The sequence below is a fragment of the Talaromyces proteolyticus genome (assembly GCF_021365285.1).
Source record: "Talaromyces proteolyticus strain PMI_201 chromosome Unknown BGW36scaffold_9, whole genome shotgun sequence".
NCBI lineage: Eukaryota > Fungi > Ascomycota > Eurotiomycetes > Eurotiales > Trichocomaceae > Talaromyces > Talaromyces proteolyticus.
In genome coordinates, this window is record NW_025764285.1 from 1888063 (window position 1) to 1901453 (window position 13391).

Sequence of the window (13391 nt, forward strand, 5' to 3'; positions counted from 1 at the left end):
ACCTTTTTGAAAAAGAATATAAACGAAGTCATGGTAGGCCCATTCCATGATTCTTGTCCGATGGCATACTGGGAATTGATTTTACCCCAAATATGCCTTGTGTCATATTTGTCCTAAAAAAGGACTTTTTTTTAAACTTTAAAGTTTATCTTGCCAGCGGGCCATTGATACAATCTGCTAGACGGAAATCGATACACTAAATACATAGATACCGCAAATTCTATTTATACGCGCGTTTCAAGCTAGTACGCATTTTACTTACCATCCTATCCATCAATGAAGTGGGGGCCTCGCGCAGCGTACACCCTATTTTGAATAAGTATCAAAGAATCATAGAAAGCCCAGTTACACTTGTCGGCCAACAAATGCTGTCTAGCGCGTTCATTATTTCCCCGCTATATGAAACACAATTCCTCGGCATAAATAATTTTTCGTCCTACCAACCTTCACGAAACTGAAATATTCCCTCATTTTTGACAACATGGTTCGCAATTTTCTTCTGGCTGTTTGTCTCTTATCGTCACTGAGTGTCCGTGTCGCTGGGAATCCTGATTCTCACGAGTATCTGTCTGGTATTCCTTCAGGATGGAGTCATGCGAGTAAACCTGGAGACAATACGTCAATCCATCTGTCGATTTCTTTGGCATTACAAAATATTGATCAACTTGAGACTGAATTAAGAAGAGTCTCTACTCCTGACAGTAGCGAGTACGGTCAGTATCAAGATTCTGATGAGGTCCTTTCTAAATTCGGCCCTTCACAAGCTTCTGTAGCAGCTGTAACAAGCTGGCTTATGGAGAGTGATATCGAGCATATTTACAACAACAATCAATCAATTAGCTTCTTCACGACGGTTAGCCAGGTAAGACGGAAAATCCCTATTCACAGAACACGTAATTAATCCCTAGTAGGCAAACAGTTTGTTAAATGCCAAGTTCGACTATTATACTGATGGAAGCATCTCTAAACTTCGCACCTTGTCATACTCGATTCCCAGACACTTGAAACAAGACATTGATCTCATCTCGCCAACAACCTATTTCGGAAAATCTACAGCGGCTCGGAATATTCATTTCCATAAAAGCAAGAGGGAGATGCCAGGCGCTGCGACTTCAAATCCGCCTTCGTCTATCTCAGTTGCCCCCTCTTGCCAAAGTGCAATTACCCCAGATTGCGTAAAACAGCTCTATAGCATTGGAAACTACACACCGACTGCTAAGAGTGGCAGCCGGATTGGGTTTGGTAGTTTTTTAAATAATTCAGCCATCTATGCCGATTTGGCCAGGTATGAAAAATATTACGGGTTGCCATCTCAGAACTTTACAAAAGTGCTTATCAACAATCCCATTAACGATCAGAATCCGACCACCCCAATTGACGCTGAATCTAACCTTGATGTACAAACTATACTTGGAGTTGCTCACCCACTCCCAATTACGGAATACCTGACTGGTGGATCTCCGTAAGTGGCCTGCCTTGATAAAATACAACAGCAAAAGCAATATTAGAAGTATCGAAATCGTCTAACCTATAAAAGTCCATTTATACCAAGTCTTGAGTCACCCACAAACAATAATGAGCCTTACCTGCCATATTATGAATATCTATTGTCTCAACAGAACGAAGATCTACCTCAAGTTATTTCCAACTCTTACGGTGATGAAGAGCAGACGGTTCCTCTTAAATATGCGATTCGAACCTGCAACCTGATCGGGTTGATGGGCCTAAGGTATGTCCAAGAAGACTAAAACCTTCGAAGCTGGGATATAATCATTCTGACGAAGTCTAGAGGCATTACTGTCGTTGAGTCTAGCGCTGACGAAGGCCTTGGTCGTGGATGCTTAAGTAATGATGGGAATAATAAGACCCAATTTGAGGTCTTTTTTCCATCCACATGCCCTTACCTGCTTTCTGTCGGTGGTACACAGGAAACGGATCCAGAAATTGCATGGACAGCTGGGTCTGGTGGCTTTAGTAATTACTTTCCCCGTCCGTGGTACCAGGAGGATGTGATAACCACCTATCTTGGCTACGTCGATCCAGATACCAAGAGCTATTACACCAATTTCACGAATTTTGAAGGTCGTGGTTTTCCCGATGTGGCTGCTCATAGTCTTGGCCCTGGGTACGGGGTTTTCTATAAAGGCAATTTGGTTAATGCTGGTGGAAACTCTGCGGCTGCTCCAGTTTGGGCCGCAATCATTGCGCTGTTAAATGATGCTCGCTTGTCAGCTGGAAAGCCTGCTCTCGGGTTTTTGAACCCCTTGCTTTATCATTTGGGATCTACAAACTTGAATGATATCACTGCAGGAGGGTCTGTCGGTTGTTCTGGAATTCATAGCAAGAATAGCACAGACCCTAGTAAAAGGGGGTTTATACCTTGGGCTAGCTGGAATGCAACAGTTGGATGGGACCCGGTGACAGGATTAGGTACTCCGAACTTTAGCAAGTTAAAGGAGACTGTTCTTTATTTTTAGCTAATTCTTAGAAGAATTCGGCCGTGAAGTCCCGCAGATTTTAGGGACATTGCTAACAAACATGATTTTTAAAATAATATTATTTATTGATCGTCGAACTCCCACCCAATCCCTTCAATGGCCGAGCTATTAAATCCAAAGAGCATGTCATCAACGGAGAACTGTGAAGGAAGTCCGTCTGCTTGCAAATAACCAGCACTATAGGAATCACTGCGGACGAAAACGTGCGTACCGCCATGCTGGTCATCGATGCTTGGCAAGCTTTCTGATATAAACGACGTAGAAGGAAACCATTGGTTTGTAGATGTAGTATGCGGTTGATAAATTGTGGTTGTTTCAGACCCTGAAATATGCATATTTGGTCTGCTCTGTTGTTCGCGGATAAAGCTCTGAATTATAGCATCAATATCTAGATCTGATGCAACATGATCGGCTCCTTCATTGCCAGCGGTGTCGAGAATCAAGTCTGCAGATACAATATGACTAGACTGGGCTGGTATATTAACTCCCCTGTTTATCTCAGACGATCGGATTGATTCGGGTCGAGAAAAGCGAGTATTCTCATTATTGTTAATGCTCCTATCACTTTGTGGTACTTGCAATTCTTGTAGGTCACAAACTCTGTCAATATCCTCACCTGCGATGCTCACATGCATTCGTTTCATTAGATTCTGGATAATAACATTTGCTCTCCTCACTGCCCAGTTGGTCTCCTGGTTTTTCTTGAACACGTCGACACATGTTGCGAGACAGACATGAGCTTCAGATCCAGGCGCTCGTTGGGCTGCTATCCGCACGTGGATTGTTGCGCTTACATAAGTCGCATACGATATCAGATAAGGTGCTCGTTGAATCGAAAAGGCAGCGTCATAGGCTCGTAATATTTTGACTATCATTTTGGCCGCAGTCGCGCACACTAAAAATGAATTGATGGCATTTGACGGACTGGAATGAAGCTCTCCATCAGACACAAATGGGCGATGGAGAAGAATAATGAGCACGTTGTACATAGCGCTGATATTATGTTAGCATTGAAAGAGTCAATTAGCGGAGACGTCTCACAGTAACGAAAGAACATGCGGAGGAGGAATTGAACTAGAAGAACTGGACGGGTCATAGTTTAGGTGGGTTGGTAAATAGTCCCGCCACTGATCTAGATTCGTATGCAAGGTCTTTAAATCTTCAGCAAGTTCACTAGGTGTTCTTGTAGAACTTCTTTCTCCATAAACCTTATTCAATATACGATTCATGATAAGACTTAGTTTGCAGAGCTCTGTGAACGTGGATACACTGTAGGCAGGTGATCCTGGATAGCTCTGGGTTGTCGAATATGCGAATGGCTTCCAGTGTTCAAGTTCTTCGTAGTCATCTAGAAATGTGATTGACACATTACACTCCTGCTCTTGAAGGCTCACGGGTCTGCCTTGGTATAAACTTTGGATCTTGTCAACAACTACTCACGCCCATTAACATCGTACCAGATAGTGCTTGAGTGGATATAAGCTTACCAAAGGCTCCCCAGAATACGCGTCTTCGTATTTCGAGATCTTCGTCACTGAATTTTCGGTAATTGGCTAGCCTAGATCCATCCACATGCATCCCCAGATCGATAATCATACGGAATGCTGTGCCTGCGTACAGCCATGCGGCACTCCGCTCATCGCCTAGAGCAAACAAGGAGCTGGCCATTACCAACAGTGCCTGGATTGTCGTAATATCGCTTTTATCGAGGGCTCCACCGAGTAATTCTCTGACCCGTTGTCGGAAAAGCCAGCCGGCAGTGCGCACATCATTTGGATCGCGGCGGACTTCTGGCCGAGAACTAAATTTAGATGCGCCAAAATAAATGGCGTTAAGTAGCAGCTTTGAAAAGTATGGCCCACCGCAAGCCATGTCCCTCATAAATGCGGGGCGATAGGTAATGAGAAAAGCATGGTGTTGACGGTTCCAGTGTAGTTCCAACAAGTGCATGCCAAGATCTGGATCTACGCCATCGAAGTCTAGCATTTTTTGGTGCAGGTTGATAATTTCCAGATGACCTAATGGGAGATTTAGTAATTGGTGTAATTGGCAAGAATCACAGATGATTCAATACATACGCTGGCATGCAGCCTCAGCCATTAGCCCCTTTTTTACCCATGCAGGAGGAACATTTGGTACAGATGGTATACTATGGTATCCTTTACGATCTCCAGCGCCGTCTTCAAAAAGGGTACTAGTTGGACCGTGATATCTCGGTTCACCTTCAGCCGGTGTGCAGTTATCTGGCTGTGAGTTGCCTGAAATAGGCAAAACGGTATCCGCAGTTTTTGAGCCCAAAGAAGGGTTTGTATTTGGAGATTCAAATGACTGTCGCCGATTTTGCGTCACATCTGCAGCTGCATTGGTGTCGGAATGATCATCTGGAAAATGTTCGCGGAGCATATCAACAGGAAGGTGATCATCATTATGGCCGCCCTTTCGAGAGCGCAAATTTGCCAAAGACCTTTTCAATTGGTCATTTTCCTCTTCAAGCTGCGAAATGCGTGAATGGGAAGGCCTGCTGCTGTCAACACGAGTCTTCAAGATTATGTTACTAGTCTCTCCACAGAGGCCGCTAGGCGGTAACAATATGGCTGTCTACTCAATCATGGACTTCCACTTCTAGGGATCAACGAAATCATAAACAAAGCTTTCTGCAGCAAGCCATTCATGGCAGCGGGCTTAAGCAGCCCGCATTTGTAATCAAGAGATATCACAAATGTTAAGCTTGTAATACAAAGTTTACCAACCACAATGATGACTGCTATACGATGATCTCTGGAGAGAACTAGCTTTCTCAAGAGAGTGACTGACCTTGGCCTCTTAGGGAGCTCATCATAAACACAATGCTTCCCATGAAAATTACAGGCATTACAGGATGGCTGTTTATTATCGCATTTCATCTATAGAACTTATTAATTTCCACGAAATAAACTCATATAGACATCAAGACTAAAACAAAAAGTGACTAACAGGTAGGTACACAATTGCTAAGTCATACTTTGACGCGGCTCGAACATGGGACGCTCACCTTCCGCTGCCGGCAGAAGCGACAAGCCTTCAAGGCTCGCCGGCTGCCATGCCTAGTCATTTCATCTCACCAGTCCTATATAATCCCGAACAATGTTTGTAGTGGGATCAACACAATCGCTTCTCAATTTTGAAAAATCGTCATAATCGACTACGTAGTGGAAGATGGTTGTTGGAGAGAACGGAGTTGCGTACTCCGCGGTTAGTTGGGTAACTTAACTTGCCTGAGAGGATTGATGCCTAAGCACCCGCCGGCAAGTGAGATCCCGCGGAGTTTGCTAGCGCCGGAGATATCGCCGGTGCCTCTATAGAAACGAAACTTGACGAAATCTTTGAGCAATGAAATATTATGGATTGTTTCAAGGAAGAAGAATGACGTCCGTACGATCATAATTTCTATCCCTACATTAGCGGATTATTGACTCGATAACTAGTCGTAATTCTGCCATATTAACTCCGATCTACAATTGCCGAAACGCAGTTCTGGACACGACCACTTGGAGGTAGTATCGCGCTACCATCAACAGTATTACACGAAGTCTATCTACCCTCAAACACATCGATTGCTATCTACAACCTCTCCCATCGACGCACTATCCGTCGAATGAAACATACTCCTTCGTACACAGCATTTCGTCAGCCAAAATCTACGTAATTCAATGCTAATTCTCTAGATCAGGAGTCGGTTCGCCTCGGTGATGAAGATCGCTAGAAAAGGGCTTCCCTGTTGCAGGAGCGAGGGAATAGCTGATCGGGCTGCAGGATCGCTGAAAATAATGAAGACGAAAATTACTACAGTTATACTTTTAATATACTCTATCGTTGAACTATTGACCGTAGCGATCCCTTCTAGATGTCCCTTTTACCACACCCTCACCAAGTGACCATTATTTGAGAAACAGTTCACATGGAGACGTGCTTTTTCGTCAAGAAATCACTTCTGGGCTGCGGCCGTAGCAGCGTTATATATCTAACGTACGTCCCTACTAGCGATGAATGAATAGGAAAGGTCATTCTATTTGTTGTGTATATCACTGGTAGTGTTTAATACTGCCAGTAATGAAAGGTGAACTTGGAATTCAAGTGACTGTGAAGAAAGATAATACAATTTCGCAACATACAATACTATGACCTAAATTATTACATATTTTTATCTACCTTTATCAGAGAACAGTAAATACGAGCAAGTATTTACACTATAATGTAGTGTCCAATTAATTTGAAAAAGCTACGGCTTTTTTAGAACAACCGAAAAGAACTTTATTTCAGCACTAAGACCCTTTGTAGATAGCTCTCAAGCTATCTATCGTCTCGGACTCAGACCTTTTCTTGACAATCGAGGATTCGGGGTGTTCTCAGCTTTTCCACATTGCTAAAAGCTAATGCTCCTACGATGGAAATTCAGGGAATCTATTTGTCCATTTCTAATACTTTTGATCTGGTAGGACACTGGTGGCGTCTGATGATCATGGAACACTTGCGACTCAAACGAGGCTGTTTGCCTTAAGCATGTATGCTGACGCAACTTTCTTGTAGGCCATACTAATACATGCTGCCTCCCAGAACAGCATCTAAATCAATCTACCCTCCTTAGGAATGCTTCCTTTATTGATGGATTCACAACCCTCAATATCATACCTACCAGTCTCCAAAACTATGCATCGAGGAGCTAGAGTTCACTCACCATGGCGGCGCTCTGCGTGCGATCGATGCCGTAGCCAAAAATTGTGATGTGCTCGCAAAGAGGACAACATGTCGAGTACTTGCATCCGGCGCACATGTATAAATTTAGCCTGCGTCACAAGTTCTACAAAGTCACCTAAGGGTGGTCCCCTCCGAATATCCATCCCTGTCACTTCCACAAACGAGGCAGTGATGTTTCAGCAAAGCGACAATATTGACATCAACAAAGCCAAGAATGTAAACAAGATCCGGCATGAGACATTTGAAGCGACCCAACTGACTGAATGAAATAGCATTTTGATGGTTACCTGTCATCCGAATTCCCGGTATGGCAATGTAGTGTTATTGGGCAATCTTCTGTGTTATCTAGCCGAACAAGTTCTCTAGAATTGCAGCTTTCTAGCTTCAGCATATGCATTAGAGATTATTTATAGGTTATAGCAATATTTCGTAGAGAGAAATGACGGGATGTAGTCATGGCCATTCCCCAACCCAATGTACATATGTACTTTTATAATCGCACAGTTAGATATTGATACACGTGTATTGCGTTCTATATTGTAGTGTACTTTTTTTTTATTAGGGACTGTTCACCAATCATGGATTCGCTCCTCTATACAGAGCTATGTTTATATGGCAGGATATGATGTAGTTTTATCGGTCTTTTTCTCTCTACCTCCTCCCAGACACACAGGGACAGGTATGTTGAATACGTCGCAGACCACAAGACAAGAAATAAGCTCCTGATTAAGCAGAGTATTTAATATTGGACTCTACTAAATACGGTGACAGCCTGCTAGAAGACGAGCATCTGAAGGAATCCGGTACAAAATCGGTGATATATGCGCACATCATGTGTATTATAGCGGTACCAAGAGAGTAATTTTAAGATTCATTACTGTTAAATCAATGTCGGGTCGCAGACACAGCGTCCTTCTCATCAAAAGATGCCGTCGTCTCCTCGCTCTGGTGTTTTGCATTGCGACCATCCGCATTCCCATTTTCAGCCCTTGCTCCCACTTTGTTGTCTTTCTTCTTTTCCATTCCGTATTCAGTTTCCAGTTCCGTTCGAAGATGAATTTGTTTCTCCCAAATAATTATAAGAACGTTGAAACCCGCAAAGGCGATCGAGATCTGCCATATAAGTTGGAGAGCTCCCGAATAGGTGCTTATAATCTGGTCTCTCGATGGTTGTGGGAAGGCCCAAATATAGCTAGCATATGCGTTCTCATACGCATTATTGTTACCGTCAAATACAGAACGCACCTGCGGGTCCGTGACACGCTCATTGAGGAGCTTCGAGAAGCGGTTGTTAAATACAGCCGCTGGGACAGCCACACCCCAGATACTACCAAAAGAGCGCATAAATGACCAGGCAGCTGTGACTGAAGCTTGATAGGATTCAGGAAGTTGAGCCTGTACAGCCGGGAGCAGCGTGTTCAAAACAAGCCCTCCGCCCAGTGCTGAGATTGCTTGATAAATGACGATCACTGCCAACGAAGAATTCTGGTCCAACATGGAGAAGAGACCTAAGCCAAGAACAGTAAGTATAAAGCCTACCAAGTGTATCGGCTTATATTTTCCGAATTTCGTTAACAACAGCACTGCCACGATAGAGCCTGGAATAGCAAAAAGCACAGCTGGGAGAAGGAGGACACCAGACCGAGCAGCAGACTTTCCAAGTACAGCCTGAAAGTATACAGGAAGAAAGAATAGTACCCAGTATAACAAAAGAGAATTGAAAAAGGTCACAACAAAAATGATAACGGCAGTGCGGCTCTTGAATAGCTCAGGTGGAACCACTGGCTCTTGGACCTTTCTTTCGTACCACATGAAGAGCACAAATCCGGCGAAGCCAATAATCAAGGGAGATATAATCCGAGCACTAGACCAAGGTCGAGTAGTACCCCCATAAGTTAGGGCATATAGGATCGAGACAGTTGACCCGATGAGGATGAGATTGCCAACATAGTCGATCCGCATGAGTTTCTGAAGAGGCGACTGGCTTTGATCATGGCGAACGTGAAGAAAGAGAAATATCATAATCATTGCGGTAACGCCAATCTACAGCGTATTACAAAAATAAGCGATTTTTGCTTCTTGTGAAGAGAAGAGTGCTTTAACTTGCCGGTAAATTGATCCAAAAAACCCAACGCCATGATGTCGTAGCTATTATTTCGCCACCGACCCAAGGACCTATAGACATACCAACTGTATAGATTGTGAGAATTACAGCCATATAATTGCCTCTTTGTCTTAGTGGGACGAGATCTGACACGATGATGTCGATAATGATATAGATGCCTCCAGCACCGATACCTTGTACTGCTCTACCCGCGATGAGCGTGGCTCCATTATTGGCTCCCCCGGCGACTCCGCTGCCCAGGGTAAAGAATGCGACAATAATCAAGGTAATCCATCTTCGTCCGTAGATGTTGGCCAGTTGACCAAATAGCGGTTGAATGGCGGCTCTGGCAAAGATTGTTAGTCACCAATAGATCAGTGTAGGGAAGTAAGCGCACGACAAATTAATATGACTGACCCTGTCAAAAAGAAAACATTTGTAACCCATACGTAGTCTGCGCCCAATTTCAGCTCCGTGGAAATCTGAGGTAAAGCAGTAGTGACTACGGTGTTCTCGAGTGCACTTAAAAGACCAATTGTGGCACACGTGAAGATGATGGCCCAAAAGCGCCCAGTGGGCTTAAAACCAGTTGGCTTCGCCGATTCTTCTGCGGCAATATCATCGGAGCTAGACTCAACAGCTGCGCCTGAGGAGAATTCCCCTGATGGATTTGCTTGCTCCAGAGTAGTCATGCTGGCAAATTTCGACTGCAGTACAGAAAATTAACTATAAAATCAAAAGAAGCTAAACGCAATTTACCCTGGAGTAGCATCCTAAAAGAACGTCTGGGTACTGAATTGACTATTTTTATTCATTTATTTTGCCCTTCGATCTGTTTCGGTTCAGACGTCAGCCCGAGTAGGGTTCCGAAATAACCCTAGAGAGGTAAAAGGCATCCGAATGATACCTGAAATGGATCAAGCGCTTCCGACCGCTACCCAAAATGGACAAAGGGTTTCCAAATTAGGGTTCCGAGCGAATCAGATAGCAGTAAGCTAAGCGCTGAGGAACTTAGTATTAATAATTTGTATAGTTTGATGACGTAAAATACTAGTGGTGATATAGCTAGGGAGATAAAGGTTCAGTTGGTCGACATTCTCTCGTAGCCGGAATAAAGCCTTGGGGCCACGGAAGTTATAGCCGACGAAATCCCATACTATCCCTTCGGCCTTTTGGTGTGCAAACATACCATCGGTATGGGGCCTACGAGGAAGCTAAAGTTCTGTGAGAAATTTTCTTCTTGCCAAAGGGCCTAATAGGTCGACGTCCGTAACCCAAAGACAACAGGAAATCAAACAGACTTGCTGCGGTGGTGTGTTAGTGGCAAGCAGAATTAAATTACTTCAGGCAAAGATCAAGAATTCTTTGGGATACTCTTTTTGTATATATTGCTTCCAACTAATACTATTTTCTTGAGCACTCGCAAGCTAGTAGGTCAGCGGTGTTTGGTCTCTAAGCTCTGAAATCCGCTCTCACAATAGAAAATCGCGCTTCAGCCGATAAACCAATGTCTGTTTCAACTCGGAAAACCACAGGTGGGACGTCAACTGGTGAAATGAGGTTGCGTATATAGACCGCCGTTTGCACTTTGGTTCTCAGAATTAGGGTTAGAAATCAACGGATAGCCGAAACTAGACATCACCGGGCAGGTTCAATTCACAAGGAAAAATACATAGAAGTGAAATTCGAAGAGGCTGAAATAAGATCTCCTAAGAATAAGGGTTGTAGGGCCAAAAAATAATAACAAAGAAATAGAGTTCTCACCGAAGCGATACAAATCCCAGATATACGCACGTCAATTGATGTATAGGACTGCATCAATTAATATGGCACCAATTGACATAATAGAGCACCAAGCAAAAGAACTCTCGTATCACTCATCCCATCATTCTAAATGTCATCTTCATTGATTGGTTATTTGTCCGAATAAAAAAATATTTGTTTTCTTTTGTGACGTTGTAGCGAGAGGAGGGTTACAAATACTAACCCTAACCCTATCCATGTAAGACGAACTTTCCAGAGCTCCGGATTAATTATCCTGAGATCGGGTTTTCCCCTTTCAGCAGGTCAAAGCTTGACTAAAGCTTGACTAAAGCTTGATGCTGGGCGATCTGACCGTTCTTGTGTCCGTGTGAACTTAAAGATCTGAGCAATTAAATGAGATTCATTTTCAGCTGCCGTTCCGAGGGCTTTGACCCAGCGGCACTCTGGCCAGTCTCCGTTCGCCATGCTACACACGTGTGGATGAGATGACCGTATGTGTACCTTGCACTTCGGATTTTACGAATATTGACTGGCCTATTAGCTGTAGTGTGTATGTCTTTGGTGGAGAGTTAAATGCAGAATTTGCAGGCACCTAAATTGATTTTGGCCTTTGTTCCATACTGCGGCTTTCGCCTTAGCCATGTGTCGCAATGGATGGCTAATGAATGGGCAATTGCTCGTGGTTATACTAGCACTAACATGAGATGTGCCTACATAAATAAGCCGCTATAACTTTCGTCAGTGACATTCTCTTCTACATGTCACCAGAAAAGACTTACTTCTCAGATTGAACTTCAGGGTAAGAGCTTCAACAATGCGCTCATCCACTGCTACCACACTCGCAGCCATTGTCTCCGTGGCATCAGCGCAGCATAAATTACCTGCCAGTGAGGTGCCCTTCATTGGAGGTAATATTTTCAACGTATCTGATCCCAAACTCCTCAACTACACCTTCACCTACACAAAGCCTTTTGATCCGAGCGTCTACGGGGGCTACTATAACTGGGCAGTTAGCAACGAAACGGTCGCCGCCGCGAATTTCTCCGGGTATGACGTTGGCCAGGGTTACTATATTCCCGATGGCTCGTACACCATATACCCTTTCTTCTTGTTGAACGAGGGCAAGCCCAACGCTATCAACAAGACTGCCTTATTTCCCACTCACGAGGACGACAATGATTGCAGCCAAAAAGTCAAGAAGATCCTTCACATTGTTTTCGAAAATGAGGTCTTCAGCTGGACCATGAGCGACCCTTACTGGCAGCTGCTCGCCACCAAGGGCAAGTTGTTGACCAACAGTCACGGAATCACCCACCCTTCCCTGCCTAACTATGCCGCTCTTATTTCTGGAGACTTCTTCGGCATAGACCATGAGGACTTTTACAATGTCAATGCCACGACTATCTACGACCTTCTCGACGACAAGGGAATCAACTATGCAACCTATGCCGAGTGGTACGACCCGATTTCCACCCACCGTGGTCCTCTTGACTGCAACAACTACATCTTCAACGGCCCCATTGACAGCACGAACCCGGATTGGAATTCTCAAATCTACCGTCGTCTCGATGTCCCCGCTCTGCTCTTCTCCAGCTATACTAGCGACTACACGCGCTGCAGTAAGATCTACGATGCCAATAACACTTTCGCGGACCACGTCAAGACGCATACTCTCCCGGCTTATACATTCTACGTTCCAGATATGCTCCACAATGCCCACGATCCCGAGTCAAACAGCGACTACGTCCATCAGCCAACGACTGCCGGCTCCTGGTTCAACTCTTTCCTCGATCTGTACCTACCCGAACTCGAGAAGCAAGGCACTCTCGTAGTTGCCACGATGGATGAAGCTACCTGGCAAAACGACGATGACTCGACCCCGAACAATAACAATCATATCGTGACTATGCTCTTTGGCGCTGGTGTTACTCCAAACACGAAGGATGATACTTACATCACTCACTATGGTGTTCTTCGTGGTGCCATCCAGAATTTTGGCCTCGGTTCTCTGGGACGCAATGACACCAATGCCACCAATGGAAATCTTTATGATTTCTTCGACCATAAGAAGGCAGAGGATATCTAAGTTGTAAAACAGGAAACAGAACCTTTTCTATTTACCTTTCTTCTCGCCATTTTGTGGGTATAATATGTAGGTACCTACTAAAAACGTGGTTTTTTAGCATTGCGTCTTATGCGCTGATTTTCCGATTATAAAGGCTTTTTATTCTGAACCTAGAACCCAAATAATTTTAAGAGAAATTACATTTGCATAAACTGGCTCCTAACTG

The 13391-nt window shown here is 44.1% G+C and overlaps 5 protein-coding genes across 5 annotated transcripts; 2 read left to right on the top strand and 3 right to left on the bottom strand.

The window, feature by feature from the left end:
• Positions 1-363: 363 nt before the first annotated feature.
• BGW36DRAFT_418745 (tripeptidyl peptidase A) lies at positions 364-2477 on the top strand (the record flags this gene model as incomplete). The annotated part of the gene is made up of 4 exons (XM_046219436.1): positions 364-862; positions 912-1462; positions 1538-1729; positions 1790-2477. The coding sequence occupies exons 1-4, from the start codon at positions 482-484 to the stop codon at positions 2475-2477; spliced, it is 1812 nt and encodes a 603-aa protein (XP_046069894.1). The 5' UTR covers positions 364-481.
• Positions 2478-2560: 83 nt separating this feature from the next.
• BGW36DRAFT_430244 (fungal-specific transcription factor domain-containing protein) lies at positions 2561-4901 on the bottom strand (the record flags this gene model as incomplete). The annotated part of the gene is made up of 4 exons (XM_046220818.1): positions 2561-3491; positions 3540-3930; positions 3986-4516; positions 4577-4901. 4 exons carry the CDS (start codon positions 4899-4901, stop codon positions 2561-2563), a joined length of 2178 nt encoding a protein of 725 aa, XP_046069895.1.
• A 101-nt stretch (positions 4902-5002) lies between these two features.
• BGW36DRAFT_218138 (uncharacterized protein) lies at positions 5003-5737 on the bottom strand. The gene is made up of 2 exons (XM_046209989.1): positions 5530-5737; positions 5003-5401 (listed from the first exon to the last, which is right to left on the bottom strand). The coding sequence occupies exons 1-2, from the start codon at positions 5587-5589 to the stop codon at positions 5105-5107; spliced, it is 357 nt and encodes a 118-aa protein (XP_046069896.1). The 5' UTR covers positions 5590-5737; the 3' UTR covers positions 5003-5104.
• A 2380-nt stretch (positions 5738-8117) lies between these two features.
• On the bottom strand, positions 8118-10028 carry BGW36DRAFT_454847 (DNA repair protein RAD50; the record flags this gene model as incomplete). Its single annotated transcript, XM_046221910.1, has 4 exons — positions 8118-8507; positions 8532-9275; positions 9340-9682; positions 9754-10028. 4 exons carry the CDS (start codon positions 10026-10028, stop codon positions 8118-8120), a joined length of 1752 nt encoding a protein of 583 aa, XP_046069897.1.
• Positions 10029-11914: 1886 nt separating this feature from the next.
• Positions 11915-13186, top strand: BGW36DRAFT_300152 (uncharacterized protein; the record flags this gene model as incomplete). Its single annotated transcript, XM_046211600.1, has 1 exon — positions 11915-13186. The coding sequence occupies one exon, from the start codon at positions 11915-11917 to the stop codon at positions 13184-13186; it is 1272 nt and encodes a 423-aa protein (XP_046069898.1).
• Positions 13187-13391: the final 205 nt, after the last annotated feature.

Coding starts and splice junctions, on each gene's coding strand:
- BGW36DRAFT_218138 (XM_046209989.1), bottom strand. CDS start 5,589: ATGACTAGGCATGGCAGCCGGCGAGCCTTGAAGGCTTGTCGCTTCTGC. Junction 5,402..5,529: donor GCTTCTGCCGGCAGCGGAAG/GTGAGCGTCCCA, acceptor TAAGTTCTATAG/ATGAAATGCGATAATAAACA.